The sequence below is a fragment of the Xiphophorus hellerii genome, chromosome 22 (genome assembly GCF_003331165.1).
Source record: "Xiphophorus hellerii strain 12219 chromosome 22, Xiphophorus_hellerii-4.1, whole genome shotgun sequence".
NCBI lineage: Eukaryota > Metazoa > Chordata > Actinopteri > Cyprinodontiformes > Poeciliidae > Xiphophorus > Xiphophorus hellerii.
Genome location: NC_045693.1, coordinates 4,098,737 through 4,120,059, shown reverse-complemented (window position 1 = coordinate 4,120,059; position 21,323 = coordinate 4,098,737). Strand labels below are relative to the sequence as shown.

The 21,323-nt window shown below is 40.7% G+C and overlaps 2 protein-coding genes across 2 annotated transcripts; one reads left to right on the top strand and one right to left on the bottom strand.

Annotated features, from left to right (window-relative positions):
- The first annotated feature begins 3,766 nt into the window (after positions 1 to 3,766).
- nanp (N-acetylneuraminic acid phosphatase) lies at positions 3,767 to 5,814 on the top strand. Its single transcript, XM_032553603.1, has 2 exons — positions 3,767 to 3,929; positions 4,906 to 5,814. The coding sequence occupies exons 1-2, from the start codon at positions 3,840 to 3,842 to the stop codon at positions 5,545 to 5,547; spliced, it is 732 nt and encodes a 243-aa protein (XP_032409494.1). The 5' UTR covers positions 3,767 to 3,839; the 3' UTR covers positions 5,548 to 5,814.
- A 964-nt stretch (positions 5,815 to 6,778) lies between these two features.
- Positions 6,779 to 19,829, bottom strand: polr1b (RNA polymerase I subunit B). Its single transcript, XM_032553602.1, is given in 17 exon segments — positions 6,779 to 7,759; positions 8,706 to 8,956; positions 9,831 to 10,027; positions 10,852 to 11,008; positions 11,083 to 11,312; positions 11,315 to 11,461; positions 11,694 to 11,975; positions 12,758 to 12,929; positions 13,432 to 13,603; positions 14,859 to 15,036; positions 15,039 to 15,081; positions 16,175 to 16,311; positions 16,388 to 16,520; positions 16,994 to 17,140; positions 17,218 to 17,385; positions 18,385 to 18,592; positions 19,495 to 19,829. Coding segments are annotated over 16 exon segments (3,474 nt in total). The 5' UTR covers positions 18,562 to 18,592; positions 19,495 to 19,829; the 3' UTR covers positions 6,779 to 6,876.
- Between the last annotated feature and the right edge of the window lie 1,494 nt (positions 19,830 to 21,323).

Sequence of the window (21,323 nt, the reverse complement as noted above, 5' to 3'; positions counted from 1 at the left end):
GGAAGGATGTCACCGCTTTATCAGAGAGAGCTTTACATAACCCTGCTGCTTCTGTTTATGTGTACGTGCAGCTTGACGAGTGCATCCGACACACCGATGCTTCTGTGTTTAAACAATCAACATTCCCTAACTTTGATTAAATCTGACATCCACAATGTGTGGCCAGAGTTTGTCTCTGTAGCAGAATAAAGTTCTGATTGGGCAACAAAATGGCTGCCAGAGTTCTGGTTATCACCCTTTTCCCCTCATACAGACACTATGCAGGTGGCAGAGAACCCAGAAATGTTACTCAAGTAAGAGTAGAACTACTTCAACAAATTTTTACTCAAGTAAAAGTAAAAGGTAGCCGTCCAAGAAATTATTCAAGTAAGAGTAAAAAGGTATTTGGTAAAAAGTCCTGAGTAACTGATAAATTTATCAATCCTTTAATATTTAAAAATTACATCATCAGGCGGACCAAAATATAAAGTTAAGTGGACATTTTGGTATTTTAAGGACCAAAATGACAATAATTCACAAACAAATAATGAAATCAGAAAAGTTAAAAACAAATCAAAATAAGTTTCTTGCCATAAAAAAAATAAACTCAAAACTTAAACAAAACTGCAGGTGTGTGTCTGGTGAATTTTTGGTTAAACATGTTTGTTTTTCATTCAGTGGGTTGAAAATCCAGAAATTTTACTCAAGTAAGAAGAAATACTTCATGATAAAATTACTCAAATAAAAGTAAAAGCTACAGAGTAGTGAAAATTATCCTAAAAGTACGTTAAAAAAAATCACACAAAAATCTAAAATTATGTTAAATTTAATAATAAAGATAATACAGCACAAAGCGGACAAATATACTTTTTAACACAGAAAAAAACACAAGTTCCCCGAAAAACGATTAAATGTCCGGAGAAAAGAGGACGTATGTTTGGCTAATAGCACTTAGCGTTGCTCGGCAACGAAGCAAAAGCGTTGTGCAACACAAATAATTATCCGGCCGGAAACACAGCACTAAATAAAGAAGCTTCAGGACTCGTAGAACTTTTAGACTTTTTTGAGACTGGCCACCCTCCGTGATAAATGCAGAAGTATTTCCGTGCGGACAGCGAATCTCTCAGCGCCTGGAAGTCATTTCAGTCAATTTCATACACGAACTCTAAGTTTACAACACCAGTTACAGCTTTTGTGTACAAGTGAGCAATGTACGCACAAAAACACCAGACCCCAGCAAAACAGGGGATTACAGATTTATGTTATGCTAATAGCACTTAGCATTCTTCGGCGGAAGTGAGAGCAAAAAAAATAATATCCGTCCGGAACACATGGCGCTAAATAATACAACGTAAGACATAATTTAACAAAGTTTCAAACAGATAATTTGCCTTGAGGAATTTTAATAATCGACGTACTCTAATAATGTAATGAATTGTAAACTACACCTTAAGTTGTGTCGTTCTTGTGCCGGTGACACGCTTCCATCTCTAGCTGAAATATGACGTCAGACTCGGCCACTCACCCTGGTAAATGCAGAAACGTACCTCAGCTGACCAAAGTGCATCACAACATTTACATCACAGGTAGATAAATAATAAAGCAAGAAATAAAATTAAGCTTGGTGGGGGAAAAAAGTGACATAACATTGGCAGAAAATGCCAAAAACTTATAATGCTACAGTTCCAGTCTTTCTCGGAAACATGAAGGAAGTCATGTCACTTTTGTTTCCCTGTTCACATTAGAGGGGAAATTCCACCTTTACAGTTTTATGTTTTCTTTTCAACCATCCACCGTCTCATCTTTCACTTCCATTTTTTAAGTTTTTTTTGTTTTTATTAATGTCAATAAAAATAAGGCTTTAATTTGCAGCGCTCTTTCATTTAAAGTTTCCTTCCCATGCAAGCAGCAGGTTGCATGTTTGGATGTTCCAGAGATATTTAGGCCAGATTCTTTTTGTCCTGCAGGTACCTGCGCTGGAAGAACAGCTATTTAATGTGAGAAAGGCTTGTTGTGGTATCTGATGGGAAGGTTCTGCAGCTTCTCTGCACGGCGTTGCGTGTGAACCTCTGGCCCGCCGCCAGATAAGAGGCTGAGTTAAAGCGCAGCTTGCATAAGAGCTGAGGAATGTTTTTTATTTTTGAAAGGCTGCGTGTCACGGAATATGCTGTTTAAATTGGCATTATGCGTGCTCAGGAGTCACGTAGGGGGTTTTGTTATTACTGTTAGCAGAATTGTTCTTATTATTTAGAAAAGCGAGACTAATTCTTCCAAATAAGCGTCTGGGACACAAAAATCAGCTGATTCGTTGTTAAATCCTGGAAACCAATGAAAATAATAGTTACCTCTCTAAACTTTAAAGTGTTTCATGTGGTAACTTTGTTGATTTTACCCAGTCCAACTGAATTTATTTAGCTAATTGGTTATGTGTAATCGAATTAAGTTTGTCAAACTTAATTTATTTACATTTGTTTAACTTGAGGTGGATAGAGAACCCAAAAATTGTACTCAAGTAAGAGTAGCACCACTTCACCACAATTTTACTCAAGTAAAAGTAAAAAGTAGCCATAAGAAATGACTCAAGTAAAAATAGTTAATAATTAATAATAAATGGAACATTGATCAACATACTTGATGTTTATTGATGATTTTGATGATGGCATTCAACAAACTGTGACGTTTGTGTATGTCTGATGTTTTCATGACATAAAGCACTTTTTTGCTTACTTATAACAAAATTAACTCTTTTCTTAATTTGGATCACCTGTTTTCTTTGGGTTGTTTGTTGGGGATTGGCCACAAATTCTTAAAACTTTAAGACACAAAATTTTTATATTTTAATCCCAAACCTACTTAATTACCACCTTTTTAAAATTAATAAATCAGATTTTCTTCTTGAAATTTTATCAGAATTAATTGACACAAGGGTTTGTATCAATCCAGGATAAAGAAAAACTGGTGCATTTTTAGTAGGCTAGATTATTGTAATGGTGTTTTACTAATAGTATGCTATAATATTTCCTATCTGTCTGTCTAGCTAGATAACTATTTAGCTATATATATATATATATATATATATATATATATATATATATATATATATATATATATATATATAGCTAGCTAAATATAAAAGACATATAAATTACATATATATAGCTAAATATTTAGCTTACAAGCTTCATATTTTACTTGCTAACTAGATATTCCGTTAGCAAAGTAAAAGCTAAATATTTTATCTGTAAACTAAATATCTAGTTTGGGAGCTAAATATTTTGCTTGCTTATTACAGCACATACTGTAGCTTGCTATTCTGGACTAGTAAACTAGCATTAGTAAACTAAATAGTTTAATATTCTGGACTAAATAGTTAGCGAGCTAAAAGTTTGGTTTGTAAGCTATATAGTTTGCTAACTAAATATTAAGATTGACTTTAAATATATAACTTTCTTACTAAATATTCAGGTAGCAAGTTAATAGCTAAATATTTGATTTGTTTCCTAAATAGTTTTCTATTCTGGACTAAATAGTTAACGAGCTAAATATTTTAGTTTGTAAACTAAATAGCTTGATAACTAAATATTAAGCTTTCAAGCTAATAATATTTAGCTTGCAACCAAATTGACAATGCGGAAGTCCTTAATTAAGCAAGTTAATTAAGCAAGTTTAATACCATCTGTCTGTCTGTCTAGCTATCGTTTAGTTTCAGTGTACGCGTGGCGCCATCTAGAGGGAAAATTGTGAAAATGCGTAATTTTGTTTCTAGAACTACAAATCCCATGAAGCACTTCACTTAACACCGCTTCTGGAAAGCTGTGTTTGTTTTCCTGGTTAGCGGTGAATGACGGCGTGCTTCAGCAATGGAGGGTGAAGCTGTGAAAGCGATCCTGTTTGATTTGGACAACACGCTCGTAGACACGAGTCGAGCCGGCGAGGTGGCGCTAAAGAAGGTGATAACGACTGAAAATGGTTCCGTTAAAACTTCCGCTGATTGTTGATGTCGCCAGCTAAAGTTCTCGGTTTTAAAGTCAACAACCCTCGCGTTACTTGTTTTACGGACAAAATGTTTTATTGTATTTTATTTACACGGCATAAATAAGAAAGAGTCGATATTTGAACGAACTGGGAAGTGAATGAAGACGTGGTGTCCGCTCCTTAACAGACTGCCGGCGCACGACCTAGAAAGGAGTTATGAAGACCGGCAAGGGAGGAGTTTTCCTACTAAAAGCCTGGGAAAACTCTTGTTTTCACGAGAGGTGATAGCTTATTAACACAACCCAAATTATACACAGTTAATATGTATGTTTGTAAAACAAAATTCTAAACAGTTGAAACAATTTAGTGCAAAAAGACAAATGTTAAGACTTTAAAACCATCATGGTTATTTAAATTTTTTTTTATATTCTTGAAAAATGTTTTTTTTAACGCAGAAATACACAAGCATAGTTCTTTAAACAAAAATTAAACTAGTTGAACATTTCTTTAAATCTAAGTATTCCGTTTTTTCTCTCGCCCTTGCTGCACTATTCATTATTTTTATTATCACGATTAATCACTTCAGTCCTAGATTGATTTTCTGTCAGACAAAATCAAGCAAAGAATGTATCTACTTGTACTGTGTAGCTAAATATCTTTCAGAAAATTTCCTTTTTTTGTCCAATTGATGATTGATTACTAAATTGACAGTTATTTTTAAAAAATCGATTAATCACAATTAATCGTTTCAGCCCTAGTCTGATTTCTGTCTAACAGAATCAGAACAAAGCTTCAGCGTCTTGATGTAAATATCTTTCAGCAAATGGAAATTTTTCAGTCCAACTAACGATTAATCGATTACTAAGTTAGTTGATGATTATTTTCATAATCAATTAATCACGATTAATTGTTTCAGACCTATTTATGTGGCTTGGTTTGTGTATTTTGCAGACTGGGGAGCTTCTGAAGTCCAAACTGAACCTGGACGACGACACAATCCGCAGCATTTGTGATAAATTCAAGCTGAAGCTGCTGTGCGAGAGCCCCGATCGGCCGCCTGGCACCTCCCAGGACGACATCCGCATGTGCCACTGGACGGAAAGCATCGCAGAGACTACAGGAAGCAGCGCCGCATCCGATCTGGCTTCTCAGTGCTACTATTTGTGGAAGAACAGCCGGCTGGAGCTTCTGTGTCTGACCCCGGAAGTGCGCGACCTGCTGAGGCAGCTCCGCGGCCGGTACAAGCTGCTGCTGCTCACCAACGGCGACGCTCGGACTCAGAGGGAAAAGGTGGAGGCGGCCGAATGCGAGGAGTTCTTCGACGCCGTGGTGATCGCCGGAGATCACGCCGAGCAGAAGCCGTTCCCGTCCATCTTCCAGCTGTGCTTCAGCTTGCTGCAGGTGGAGGCGCAGGACTGCGTCATGGTGGGCGACTCTCTGGACACGGACATCCAGGGCGGGGTTAACGCCAAAGTTCGCGCCACGGTGTGGATCCACAGAGCGGACGGGTCTGAGCTGGACGGTCCGGTGAAACCAGACTACACTGTCCCGTCTGTTCTGGACCTGCCGGCCGTCCTGGCACAGCTGCAGTGATGTGAATGTGAACTGATTGTTTTTAACCTCCATATGTTTACAAATATTTTCAGATTTTATCAACTTTTTGACACTGTATGTTAAATTTAAGACACTACAATGAGTGAAGCGTGAAGGGGTGTGCAGAAGTTTACCTCCACAAAGTGGGCATTAAAGTCATTAACCTGAAGATTTGATTATTTATTTTAACTGTTTTTGTTCAAGGGTGGCGTGGTTATACAGCATAAATTAGTAAATAAATAAAAAATAAAAAGTTTGTAAACCATCCTTGAGAGAACTGGAATAGTTCATCTGAACTCGTTCATTTCCAGGCAGAAACTCGGCTTTTATATGCTGGGTTTCCCTCAGTGTATGATAAGCCTGGCGGGTCACCAGGCTTTACTTGTGCCCCCGCCAGGCTTAGCATTGCTAATTTATTAGTTGTTTTTTTTATGATTGCCTTTTTGTAAGACTTTATAGTTGGTGTTTAGGTATTAATCTTCAAGTCTTCCAAAAATGCATAACTATCAAATGACGTTTTTAAATTTCCTGTCAACTTCAAACACTTTGTAACTCAAAAACACGGTGGGCGGCAGGAGGACTGCTCTAGAGCCCTGAGCACCGGGTTGATCAAGTTTTCTGGGAGAAACCCTGATATGATGTGTCATTTGGAAAATTGCACTGTAAAAATGAGTAATCTGGGTTATTTAGTCATAAGAGGAAACAAACGGGTTAATTTTTCTACATATTGCCCATTTATAAATGTCAGTTTCAAACTAAATATTTATTTAGCAAGCTAAATATTTTATTTGTAAGCTCAACTGGCAAACTAAACCTTAAGTTCACAAACTAAATATTAGATTTGTAAATGAAATAGCTTTGTATTCTGGATTAAACAGACTAAACATTTGATTTATAAACTACATACCTTTAAGCTAAATATTTACTTTGTATGTTAAATATTCAGCTCGCAGACTAAATATATAGTTAGCAAGCTGAAAGCTAAATATCTGGTTTGTAAGATGAATAGTTTGGTATTCTGGACTAAACATTTAATTAGCAAGCTAAATATTTGGTTTGCCAACTAAAAAGTTTGCTATTCTGGAATAAATGTTTAGTTGGCAAGCTAAATATTTCATTTGTAAACTAAATAGTTTGTATCTAAATATTTGGAATTGCAGCTTCTGAAATCTGCAGCTCAACTAGCTGCTACTGTCCACAGCTACTAATAACCATCATGTAATAAAACTGCGACAGTTAAAAATCTTTTATTTAAGGGTCAAAACATTCAAACTTTAGCGCTACCTGATAAATAGCTGCAGAGGAAAACAGAGGCTTTGATTGTTCCTTTCACTTCACATCCAGTTTCACTTTGATGTTCATCGCTGCTAGCTCAGCCACGAAGTAACGGAAAACGTACGGAACAGACACGGAGTCCACAGAGTCGCTCTTTCCGCACAAACTGCACACCGTCTTCCGGTGGCGCATGGCCGACCAGAACGGCGGCGGCTTCTCCAGCAGCGGCGACAGCAGGCTGCCGCAGTCCACGCACACCTGCGCCACGGAGCGGTCCGAGCAGTTGAACAGCCGGTCCTGCAGTAGGAAGGACGAGCCGTGGGCCAGCAGCGCGTCCCGCTCCATCTCCCCGAACCGAATCCCGCCCTGGACGTTCCTTCCTCCCAGCGGCTGGTTGGTCACCTTATCCCGCGCTCCCGTCGTGCGCACCTGGAACTTATCGGACACCATGTGGCGGAGCCGCTGGTAGTACACGACGCCGATGAAGATGTCGGCCTCCAGCTCCTGGCCGCTCAGCCCGCTGTAGAGCCGCTCCGTGCCGTAGTAGTTGTAGCCGCCGGCGCGCAGCATCTCCCCGAAGTACTCCAGCGCAGAGTTCTGCTCGGAGAAGGTGAACGGCGTGGCGTCGTGGCTCAGGCCGTGCATGGCGGCCGACTTCCCGGCCATGCTCTCGATCAGCATCCCGATGGTCATGCGAGACGGGAAGCCGTGCGGGTTGAAGAGGATGTCCGGGCTCATGCCGCTCTCGGTGAACGGCATGTCCTCGGCCGGCCACAGGCGGCTCAGGATGCCCTTCTGACCATGGCGGCTGGCGAACTTGTCGCCGATCATCGGGTTACGCGGCACTCGGACGGTGATGCAGACACGTTTGAAGCGACCCGATCCCGTGTCGTTGCTGCAGACCTTTATGTTGTCGACGACACAAGACTCTTGGCTCCTACAGACACAAAACATACAGTTGGTGACATTTTCACATCTGATAGTCCGGAAAATTAAAGCATTTGTTACATTTGAACTGCTGTGGTTCTCTTCAGAGTAGCACTACTTCAACATATTTTTACTCAAGTAAAGGTTACAAGAAATTACTCAAGTAAGTATTTCCAGTCTGTGTCTGGTGAATTTCTGGTGAAAACGTTTTTTTTTTTCCATTCAGTGGGTAGAAAATCGACAAGTTTTACAAAGAGTAAAAATACTTCATAATAAAATTACTTAAGTAAAAGTAAAAAGTACAGAGTTGTAGAAATTCATTTTTTCAAAACTCATTCAAGTGAATGTAATTGAGTAAATGTAACTAGTAACTACCCAACTCTGGTTCTCTTTCCCACTGCACTGTGTCAAATGAACCAAACTGAAAAACCTGTTCCCCTCCTCACCTGTGGGGGCGCTGCACCAAGAACTACTGAAGAAAACAACACAACTTTCTCAAGAAATATGAGCACAACTTTGTTCTTCACAAAATGTTAACAAAAATGGAGTGGCGTCAAATTTCAGCAGCTGTAGGGTTTCTCTTTTGTCTTTGGTATAAAAAAAAAACAAGTCATTTCTCCCGCTGGTGCTCAACTGGCACGTTTGTTGTGGTTGTATTTACCCAGAATGCCATGTGCTGCAGTCCACTTCCTGCTTTTGGTGCGGTCTCTGGTGTGCTTGGTGTTCACATAGCATTTGAACTGAACCAGAGCTCACTTCAACTGAACCAAGACAGGGGTTTGTAGGCGGACCAGAGATCGCTTTTTGGTCGACTAAGTGTTCGTAATCGACCAAAAAAAGAGATCGATCTTTTCACAGATTATCCGTCTCTTATTAAACTGACACATTATGGTGACAGTTTTAACGAGTATTTAAAACAGTGGAGTTTGTGTTTGTTCGGGGCGTGAAGCAGTGACCTGTAGAAGCTGACGTAGCTTTGTCCCGTGTTCAGGTTGATGTAGCTGTAGAACGGGTCTCCGTACTGAAGCACCGACCCGATGTGAGGCAGCCCGTCCGCATCCAGCTTCCCGTTCACTTTCGGGTCGCCCGGCTTGGCCCCGAACACGACGCCGTCCTCTCCCTTCACCTTCTCCGCCAGGTCCACTAACTCCGTCTTGTAGATGCTCCCGTGAGCGAAGCCTCTCTCCCACGACGACTTGTTCACGATCTAATGACATCGAGAAGCGTCAGCGTTTCATCCCTAAACCAACGATTCTCAAACTTTTTCAGTTTGATTAACTCATTTAACAAACAAACACGGACCACCTAACATGAAACTACCCCACAACATGTTAATATATAACCTGGAATGAGAATATTAGTTCTTAAATCAGTTATTTTCATGAACAAATCTACTGGGGCCATTTTGACTTATTCATAGATTCTGAAAACGTGCTTTCCAATGATATGAAATACATAGAAATTAAAAAAGAAGTTGTTCAATACCAAATGTGATATGCATTAATAACATCTTACGGCTATTTGAAATTTAGAGTCACAATAAAAGAAAAATAGACATGAGCTGCTTGGCGGGAACAAAAACCATCTTCTGCACCATTACATATAAAAATAACACCCCCACTTCTATAAATTGTATTTATTTGCGAATTAAATTAAATAAAAATAACAAGAGCGTTATAAGCAAACAAAGACGTAAAAATAAAGAACAGTTCTCACCAACTGAGACTCGTTCACGGCTTAGAGCCGATCAAAACAAATCTAATCGTTCGTGAACGACACATCAATACTCTGAGCGGGTTTAACTCAGCTTCCTTCGATCATAAGTAATCCTGACGTTGTTTTCTTTCCACCGGTTTCTTCACTTTTTCTTTTCAGGCTTTAAGCCTTTTACCCATTATTACTTCTAAACATAATATTTGGTAAGCTAGCTGTGGCGTCGCACTTTCAGCTGACGTCACGGCAAATAAATGGTTGTTTACATGCAGTACCTTTCTGACCACTAGACGGCGCCCGGGGACCACAGTTTGATAAAGACTGCTCCAAAGCGGGATACAGAAACCAGACCGTTAACCCGCGCTTACCATGGCGTCCTCCATGTCGTAGCCCGTGTAGGAGATGACGGCGACGACGGCGTTGGTGCCGCTCGGGTAGTTGTCCAGGTTGTAGTGGTCGTACATGTAGGGCCGGACCAGAGCGCTCTGCGGCGTCTGGAGCCGGTACAGCTTGTTGTCAGAGCGATCCGTGAACGAGTGCAGCGGGAATCCCATCGTCTGCTTCCCTGCAGTGGAAGATGGCCGATTCACAGGATTTAACAATTCCCCAGTCCCTCCAGGATGGTTTATTTATGATTGTTGTGGCTTAAAATTAGGGATGGACTTAAAGTTTTATCATGATATTTTGTGGTACTGATGCGATAAAAATAAAAGTGATAACTATTTAACTGTGTGGTTGTGAATCACAATATACACAGTCAATATCATTAATTATCGATTTGTTTTTTCTTTAAATATCTGAAATACTACAAAACTGGCAACATTTCCTGTTTTAGCCACAGTTTTCTCTACACTTTATTTTACATTGAATCAGATTTTAGGCACGTGGTAAAACTTTAAACTGCTGCTGTGTTAGTTACCAAGCAGGTTGTTGCTAGGTAACCAGGGAACGAGTGAGTTGCTAGGTAACCAAAGAGAGAGACAGTAGATTCCACCAGTCTAGCTTAGCTAGCAGAGAGAGACTTTACTGATCCCACAGGAGAAATTTTCTTTCTCCTGGAGAAACAGTCCAGACCAGCAAACTGTCATCATGGCATAAATTGATTAAAGAATTACAGCTTTTCAGTAAAATCTTGCTGGATGCTTGTGGTATGACTTATTATGAAATACAAAAAAGGCTAGCTAAAGAAAAACTTGTGTTGTACATTTTCCGTTTAAGAACATAAAAACTCGCCACGGAAAATCTCATCCTGTAAAATATTGCAAAAAGCGTTGGATGAACACATTAGTGCCATTCTTGAATTCCAGTCAAGGGCCACAGAAAATGAACTAAAGGGCCTCAAATGGCCTTCGGGCCACAGTTTGGACACCCCCGGTGTAGCCAACTTACCCATCTGGCACTGGTACATGTTCCTGGGGCTCTGGTTGTGGTCGGAGTAGGGGATGAAGTTGGCCACCACGCTGAGCATGCTGTGGGGGAAAAGCTCCTGGTGCGTGCTAACACCCGGCTCTATCTCCGCCTCCAGGATCCCCACGTTGAGGTAAAGCTGCAGGCGAACAGCGTGCAGCTGGTTTAGTGCTGCTGGTTCCCCAAAACCAGTTTAACAATATGTTAATTTACCTGTTCAAACGTGCCAATCAGCTCTTGCTTCCCAAGAGCCAAATTCTGGACGGGTCGCATCATGCGGCACAACGTAGTGAAGAGGAACAGGCCCGGATACAAACTGGGCTTCCCGGTTTTAGGAACCAGGACGATCTCAGTCCAGGGAGGGACTTTCTTCTGTCCCAGAACCTGAAGGAAGAGTTCAGAGGTCAAGATTACCTGAAAAAATGACCAAGAGGACGAGAAATATTCATCCAAGTCACCTTAAAGCGGCGCAGCGAGTCGGCGACGGATGGAGCCAAATCAGCTTCAACCCAACCGACAACGGACCCATCCAGAACCACTGGGTAGCAGTCAGAGAAGGCCTGACCCGGAGAACCGTCCACCGGAGTGACACCTGGGGGGAGGAGAGAGAGAAATAAGAAAAAAAGAAGACAAAAGAAAAATGACAGATTGAAAGACAGAAACAGAGAAAAAAAGAAGACCAAACAGAAGAGAAGAAAAAACAAATGAGAAAATAATGAAAAAACAAAAAGACAAAATAGAAAAAAGAAAGAAAGAAAGACAGGAAGAAATAGAGAAACAGAAAGAAAGCAAAAGCAACAGAAAGCCAGCGGTGTCGTTCTCACCCAGCGAGCAGAGCAGCGCCGGCAGCGCGGTGGTGTACGCGGTGGCGGTGACGACCTCGCAGCTCGCCGTCATGTGGTTCATGAGGCCGCAGGGCTCGCCGTCCGGCGTGTGGACCGGACACAGGAAGCCCCAGGACTCCGGCAGCAGCTTCCTGACCGACGTCGTCCTCATCTTGGCGAAGGCGGCTCCTCTGTGGACGCAGCGGAAGTGCGACAGGTAGCGGATGAAGTTCAGCTTGTCGGCCACGACGCACAGGCCCGTGTTCTGCAGCATGCCGAGACCTGGAGGACAAAACGACCTTTGACCCCACAGGAAGAGCTTTCCTCTTATGCCATTTCCATTGACCTTTTAGATTTAAAAGTAACCTTCAATTTGATGCAACTTTAGCTATTAATATATCAAAGAACTAGTCGGATTTAATTTTAGCATTTTAGCTCATAAACAAATGTTTGTAAACTAAATGGAGTAACTCGGTGTTAGTGGCAACATTAAGCTAACATTAGCATTTTAGCTCATTTTGATATAAAACTGAGCTTAGCAAACTAAATGTTAGCAAACATGCTAGTGATAGCCCTGATAGTAATGGCAGCATTTAAGGTAACATTAGCATTTTAGCTCATTTTGATATAAAACTGAGCTTAGCAAACTAAATGTTAGTAAACATGCTAGTGATAGCCCTAATAGTAATGGCAGCATTTGAGAAACATTAGCATTTGAGTTAATTTTGATATAAAACTAATCTAACATACAAATTAAGTAAATCTGTGCAAGTCAAAATGCTAGTAAGAGCCCACATACTGACGGTAGCATTTAAGCTAACATAACAGCATTTCTTTGTTTCGACCCGTCTGAAACATACAAAGAATTGAACTACAACCTTCTGTTAGTGCATCAACATCTCTGGACCACTTTAAGGAACTCCTCTTTTCAGTGGTAGCAGCTGTTCTGGTGGTTGCTAAACTTTAAATTAGCTTCTCATCCTCTCCCAAGCATTAAGATAATTTCTTTAATCCCAAGTTAAGCTAGTTAGCTAGCTGGTCTTTGTGGTTGTTGTTGTGCGTACCTGTTTTGGAGTGCAGGTTTCCGGTGGCCAGCAGATATTCAAACGGTTTGGTTAAATCCGACCCCATGGTTAACAACTTCATCACATTCTCAGTGCTCAGTTCGCCGGTCAGCTTGGACCCTCGCTTATCGAAGGAAAGCTTCACCGATGTTAGCCACGCCGTCAGTCTCTCCTGCGGGAGGGATTCAACGGAGTTAAATTGAATCTTAATGAAGACGAGGTTCACACGGGTTTCCTGAATTTACAAGTTGTTTATGGGTATTTTCAAAGGAAAGAAAACAGATGAAGAAAGGAAGCATAGATGTAAAAAAAAAAAGGGGGAGAGAAAAGAAAGAAAGGACATGAAAAGGTAAAGGAAAGAAGATAAAAAGGACACAAGAAAGAAAGGAAGGAGGAGACAGGGGAAGGAAGAAAGGAAGGAATGAGGAAAGGAACAAATGAACAAAAGAATGAAGGGGAAATGAAGGACAAAAGACAGGAAGGAAGGGAAGAAAAAGGATGAAGGAAGGAAGGATGTAAAAACAGGGAAGGAAGAAAGAAAGGAATCCAAATAGAAATAAAGGAGACAAACAAGGTAACACAGATGGAAAGGAGAGATGAAGGAAAGAGGGACAGAAAGAAGGAAAGATACAGAAGAGACAGGAAGAACCCAAATAAGGGCAGGCGGGTCTGACCTTCAGGAACATGAGGTAGAGCTGACCCGGAGTCAGAACCTCCTGGCACATCAGGCTGTCCGGGTTCTCCTCCATGCACTCCTGCTTGGCGAAACTGAAGAGCTTCCGGGTCGAGAAGCACAGCAGGTAGAACTTCTCCAGGTCCGACTTCAGGTGGATGCAGAGGCATTCGCTGCACACAAAACGCAGAATTTCACCATCATTTTTATTTAATTTTATTTCATAACTTTCCTGCTCTTCCTAGGGAGTTGATGTCACCGAGGGCACCGCATGCGACGCATAACTCAATGCTGCACAGCATTAAATTACACGTTTAAAAAAAACGTATTATCTGATAAACTGGCTTGCCATACATGAACGTCTAGAAGGATGCGCATATTGAGGAAAAGTTTAATACTTTGAGTCGCTCGTTTCAGAAAATGAAACTCATTATTAGGGTTGGACAATAAATTAATAACAGTATAACATTTGATCAATATCAATAGATCACACATCAGATAGGATATTCAATAATCAATATGTAGACTATTCACTGAACTCTGATCCAGAAGCTAGCTTGGTGGAATCAACTGACTCACTCATTCTTTGGTTGCCTAGCAACTCACTTATTGTATGGTTGCCTAGCAACGACCGGATGAGTAACTGTAGCAGCAGCAGCTTAAAGTTTCTCCTCATAGCTGCTTAAAAATAAAAAACAACGTCGTGACGTGAAAGAAATGTCACACGGCCAGTCTGGCAGTATTTCAGACACCTAAAACAAAAAATTAATCAAAAATTATCGATAGTCTGACATGAAACCCTGATATTGTGATAAATTTTTCAGACATATCATCCAGCTCTATTATTATATACATTAATTATACAGAGTGAAATATTTCAAGTCTTTATTTCTTGTAATTTTGATGATTACGGCTTAATGTGAATGAAAATCTAAATTTTTTCTGAGGTCTAGTAGTTTTAGACAGAAATGTCACATTTCTGGTGCTTTGGTCTCAAATAGCTCTTATTTTAAAAGGACGACTTTGTTTTCAGAGATAATTTATGTTATTTGTCGTTTCTGTTTTATTTATTTTTAAAATGTCTTCCAATTCAGTGTTAGATGTTCATTAGAATTTGAAACTTATTGATCAATGCCATTAGTGAAAATGGTCTCAAAACAACAATACTGTTTTTTATTGCAATAACTTTTCAGACAATTTATCGTCCCAAGCCTAGTTGTCTGTGATAATTCTGTCCCAATTAAAAATAGAAAGTCAAACTTTTGTATTATTCTTGAACTGAAGTGAAGGGCCACACACAATCAGACCACAAATGGCCCCCGAGCCACACATTGGACACCCCTACTCTGACCACTAATCCTCAAAACTACAATGAAAGACATGAAAGCATTTTAAAGGGCTTCTTTGTACATTATAATAAGTCTTTACTTTAGCAGGAAGTTGGCGCATTGCTCGTTGGTGTACCACTCCGGTACGCTCAGCTTGACCCGGAAGCGCTCGCCCAGGTAGTCGAGCACCTTGCTGCGGGTGGTGCAGCCCTCCTCCGTCACCATGCGCAGCATTTCTGACACGCAGGTCTTATAGAAGGAGTTGTCCTCGCTGCCTTGATCAGCTCCTGGTAGATCTGGAAATCTGTGAAGTCCACCAGAGCCTGAGCAGCCAAGAGTCAAACAAAAATACAAACTTAAAATCAGGAGGGCACCGACCCACTTTTTCCAATTCCAATACCGATATCTGAGGTGTAGTATTCTACTTTATTTGTAGAAAATCTTTTAGACTAGTCCCAAAATTTCTGAGTTTTTCATAGCAAAGTTTTGACTTTTGAAACTCAGGAATTTCCAAGTTTTTTTTTGTCTGTAACTAAAAATTTCTGAGATTTTTCTAGTAATTTAGCAATAAAGCTATCTGAGGTACAGTTGACTTAAAACATTTCTTTTTGTAAAACACAGACATAAATATAAAACGCCTGTTAGGATCCTTGTAGATAGAAAAAAAGGAGTAAGTACTGTCAAGAAATAGATTAATAAAGAAAGGAGAAAAAAAAGATTTCAAAATTGGAAATTTGCAGAAAAAAACCTAAAATTTTTAGATTAAGATCAAACATTTTCTAAAAAAAAAAAAAAAGTGGAAATTTCTGGCTTTGAAAAGTCTACAATTTCCTAGAATATCTCAGAAATTTTGACATTAATCTCAGAAATTTGCAAGAAAAAAACTCAAATATTGAAGCTAATGTCAGAATCTTTGTAGAATAAAAAAAAAAAAAACTTGAAAATTCCTGAGTTTAAAAAGTCAAAAGTTTTCCACTTTTGGGAATTTTCTTAGTCTGAAAAATCATCGAATGTTGAAATTAAAATTTTTTCAAGTTTTTTCCTTGAGAATTTTAGAGACTAATCTCAAAATTTCTTAGTAAATTTTTGACTTTCGCAGCTCATAAATTTCCAAGTTTTTCTATCAAATTTCTGAAATCAATCTCAAAATTTCAGTTTTTGTTTTTTTTTGCAGAAATTTACTCCTTTTTTTTCTAACACGCCGCCATATAAATGCACTGGATTACAAATGTGTTTGATAACTAAGAAACACCAAGAAAGTGCAGTTAGGAATTATAAACGCAAAATAAATAGAATCAGACTGAATAGATCTGCATTCATGGATCTGACACATGTTGTAGAATTTTATCAGTACCGATACGGTTATCGGATCGGTGCAGGTATCGGATCGGTGCAGGTATCGGCTTGGTGCGTTACCTTCAGAGCAAAGCCCAGCGGCAGGAAGAACATCTCCTTCTGGTAGATGAAGTTCAGCATCACGGTGCCATTATCCAGGTAGTGGAGGTTCATGTTGATGGCTGAGTGCTCCTCCCTCACGCAGTGCAAGGAGATACCTGCCAGCAGGGGGCGGGGCTTGTTCTTAAAGGGGCGGCTCTCATTTTTAAAGGGGCCGTGGCTCTGCGTCCTTACCGTACTGGGTGTATCCCTGACCGCGGCTCTTCCACTTGGGCCTGGACATGGCGACCGGATAGTTCCTCCTCTGCTGTATCAGCATGCGGACGACCTTCTCGATGCCGTTCATGATGAAGTAACCTCCCATTTCCTGCCAAATCAAAGACAATTAGCGGGATTTAACTGGAACAACTCCTTTGCTCTTAAATCACAGCTTTACTTTATAAAATCTGGATTTTTAGTGATTTATTTATAATATGAAATGATTATGGATGTCAAATCTCCCCCACAGCATGATGCTGCCACCACCTTCGTTACATAGTTAGTATGAACCTCTCCAAGGAGGTGGTATAATCCTGACTGCATACCTGATGAATTTCATTCACTTTGTGCAGTGCACCAGTGCTTTTGGCTTCAAATAACCTCCCAGCATGATGCAGCCACCACTCTACTTTAAAATTAGCATAGCCTTCTTGTTTACATCTACAAATAGAGTCTGTATTTTCTGCAACAATTTGCATAGTGAGTAATCATTCCACCATTAAAATAAATCACTTAAAGCTTAAAGCTTGAATCTGATTGGGCGTCATGGTTGATGATGACATCACGGACGGAGTAGCGAACCTCTGCCTCTTCATGATGCTTTACGAGCTCCTTAGGCGACAAGCCGTGGAGGTTGCAGAGCTTGGACTTCACCATGATCGGCACCTGACCCAGGGACTGCTTGATGATGCCTTTCGGGATGCCATTGATCGCCCAGCTGATGTCCGCCTAAAACGACACAACGCGCCGTCAAACAGAGGTCCAAGGTCTCTGTTTTGATCCCGGTCTGAGGTACGGGGCCTTACCACCAGCTTTCCTTTGTAGGAGCACCTCCTGCCTCGGCACTCTGCGGGGTAAACCTTCATCTCTGTGCAGACGCTGCCCTTGGTGACCACTGGGTTGTGGATGGAGGCTTCCACAAAGGCGAGGGTCACTTTGTCCTGTCTGAACATGAACTCCAGGGGCGGGATGGCCTGAGAGGAAACACTGGGTAAAATCAAACATGGCCGACGAACAGCTCATAGCTAATAACAATACATCAATAACAATATATAGCGGGATAGACATAATATCAGTATAATACGTCTAGAAAATATTCAATATTCACTGAACGCCAATCCTGAACAGCACGACATTCTGGTTGATGTAGCCAGAGGAAAGGCAGCTAAGCTAGGTTGGTGGAATCAACTAACTCTCTCGTTCTTTGGTAGCCTAGCAACAACCTGCTGAGTAATTGGCACAGCAGCAGTTTCAAGTTTCCCTCCATATCTCACAACTGCTTAAAAATAAAAAACAGCAGAGTGGAGTAAAAACTGGATGAAACAAGAAAGGTTACGTGCCCAGTTTGGCTGTATTTCAGATATTTAAAGGAAAAAAATAATCAATAATTATTGATATAGACTGATATGAAATGTTAATATTGTGATACATTGTACAGCCATATCGTCCAACTCCGTTTATAACTTTCTGTTACAGCTGCATCTCAAATTAAAATAGTGGGGAAAGGTTATTTAATTAGTTAACAATTAAAATAACGTTGTTTAATTTATGTAATCTAAGATGATCAACAGGTCATTGAGTGATCAAGAGTAATAAATATGAATTACATTGAAACAATCCAAACAAATCACCTTCCTGCTCAAATTAAATGCTTAAACAGAATAAACAAATTTACACCAAAAAAACTAAAAATGTTCTCACAAAGTTTTCTCGCATCCAACAAACAGGAATAATTTTAATTAACCTAAAACAAGTTAATTTTAGTGTGACAGAGGGGCGAACATGAGTAATAAATGGACAACTGGAATAACTTTATGAAAAATGACGTTTGGGTTTTAATCTGCTCTCATTTCACCCAGAATGACATAAAAATATCCGCTTGGCATTTAGCTGAGTGACGAATCGATATAATTTAGCATCTTAAGCTAAATCACTGAAGCTTATTACTCCGTATTAGATGTCCGGTGACCCACCACGACGACCCGAGCGAGCCCCTCGGTGACAGCCTGGTTAAAGGACTCGATGTGGGCCTTGGTGAGGTCCTGGACGGCGGGGTGCTGTTTGTCCTTCAGTTTCCCGAAGCCTCCATCCGTCAGGTTCTTCAAACTCGGTCCCTGAGGCAAATTCGCCCACTTATCAGAAGGCTCCATGTTTCTGCTTCAGCTTGTTTACCACATGGACCTGCTGACACCGGAAGCACATTTATGAGGCACCGGAAGAGAAGCAGGAAGTTGTGCCTTTTCTGCCATCTTGTGGTGGTTAATAAACTTTCGCTCACGACTCCATTCGGTAAATTAGTTTATAGTGGAAACAAGTTGACAAATATTTTTATAGGCAGCAATCTTTGTTACATTTCCGTCATATTGTATTTTCAGAAACATAAGCGGTTTTTCTGCATCGTTTCCCGCTGCGCACCGCACTAACTCATTAATACCTACATCTCCAGGTTTCAGTTTGTTTAAGTTGTCATAATAAGTCACTACTTGAATACTTTTTTACCAAATTCTTTTTACTCTTACTTGAGTAAATTCTTGGATGGCTACTATTAACTTTTACTTGAGTAAAAATATGTTGAAGAAGTGCTACTCTTACTTGAGTTCTCTGCCCACCTGTGATATTAAGCATATTAAGAAATACGGAAAGTTTAATCTTTATACCTTTAAGAAATGGTAAATGGACCGAACTTGTCCAGGGCTTTTCCAATCATTTTGACCACTCAACGCGCTTTACACTAGAGTCACATTCACCCATTCGCACTCACCAACGCGCACATATTTACACACCGATACGCAGATCTACTACTATTAATAATATTAATTTCAGATTAATACTAACTAAATATTAACCTAGTTTTTAAATCACGCTTGTTTTATGTTCTTTTACATATTTCTCAACAATGATTATTGTATTTTTGAACAGAAAAGTAGGTGGTTATTTGCGCTGTTGTCCAGTTGGGGGCGCTGCGGAACCAAGAAGCTGCAGTGGTTTTAGTAGAAAACGTGACGTTCTTGTTGCCCCTCTAGACGCTTTACTGCTCAGGTTATAGTAGTTAGCGAGGCGGCGTAAGAAGATGAAAACATTACCGTAGTAAAAAGACTGAGTCTCGCTGTATTACTCAGGCTGCGCTACAGCGTCTATTCACAGGCGCGATCCCACTACTGAGCGGCACGGGGGCTTTGACCTGCTCCGTTCCCGACCTGGGCCGGTGCACCCCTCCTTAGGCGACCTGGTGGTCCCGGGCTCCCCCAGGAGCACCATATCGATACCGAACTTAGTGCGGACACCCGATCGGCATAGTCCGCTGCAGCTCAGAGCTCCTGAGCTCAAACGATCCGCCAGCCTCAGCCTCCCGGTAGCTTGGATTACAGGCGCGCGCCACCGCACCCGGCGAACGATGCCCGCTCTCAACGGACATTTAGCCTTTAGCAAGGTGACGTCATCACGTACTGCCGACGTCTGCTGCTGCATCACAACAACCAAAGACGTTTAACCTACGACAGCGCATTAGGGCCATTGTAGATAAAGGGGTAAATTTCCGCCAAACAACTCAGACATTTTCTAGAAAAAACAAGCACATTTCTGAGGTCCAAAAGTAAAATATTTGGTAGAAAAAATGACAATTTTCTCTATTTTTTTCAATTACATTTTTGACTTTTCAAACTAAAATTTTCACGTCTCTCTTTATTTTTGATATCCTTGTGCTGTTCATATAATATGAGAATGAAACTGTACTAACACCAGAATAAAGTCCTAATGATGCGAGGATAAAGCAGGAATATAATCGCAATAAAATTAAGATAATGTCACAGTATTAGCAGAATAAAGTAATAATCATACGGGATTAAAGTCAAATTTATAAAAGAAACTCGCGATTATATGAGAAAAATGTTGTAATTACTCGAAAAAGTCGTAAAGGTACCAGAAAAAAGTCGGAATGATGCAAGAATAAAGTCATAATATTACCAGAATAAATTAATAATCATATGGGAATAAAGTTGAAATTGTATGAGGAAAAAAAGTCGCAAAAAAGTCGTAAAGATGCCAGATTAAAGCCGTAATCAGATGGGAATAAAGTCGGAATAAATACAAGAAAAAAGTCATAATGTTGCAGGATAAAGTTATATTGTTATTCTGGTAATACAATGTCGGAGTCAAGTGTTTTTAATGAATGATAAGATAATAATACTAAGGTAAGTAGTAGTCTCCTGTTTCAACCGATAAAAGTAAGAAAAACGAAAATGTTCGGTTGTTGTGATGCAGCAGCAGACGTCGGCAGTACGTGATGACGTCACCTTGCTAAAGGCTAAATGTCCGTTGAGAGCGGGCATCGTTCGCCGGGTGCGGTGGCGCGCGCCTGTAATCCAAGCTACCGGGAGGCTGAGGCTGGCGGATCGTTTGAGCTCAGGAGCTCTGAGCTGCAGCGGACTATGCCGATCGGGTGTCCGCACTAAGTTCGGTATCGATATGGTGCTCCTGGGGGAGCCCGGGACCACCAGGTCGCCTAAGGAGGGGTGCACCGGCCCAGGTCGGGAACGGAGCAGGTCAAAGCCCCCGTGCCGCTCAGTAGTGGGATCGCGCCTGTGAATAGACGCTGTAGCGCAGCCTGAGTAATACAGCGAGACTCAGTCTTTTTACTACGGTAATGTTTTCATCTTCTTACGCCGCCTCGCTAACTACTATAACCTGAGCAGTAAAGCGTCTAGAGGGGCAACAAGAACGTCACGTTTTCTACTAAAACCACTGCAGCTTCTTGGTTCCGCAGCGCCCCCAACTGGACAACAGCGCAAATAACCACCTACTTTTCTGTTCAAAAATACAATAATCATTGTTGAGAAATATGTAAAAGAACATAAAACATGCGTGATATAAAAAACAAAATATTTACTATTAAAGGTTTAAAGATGAAACGTTC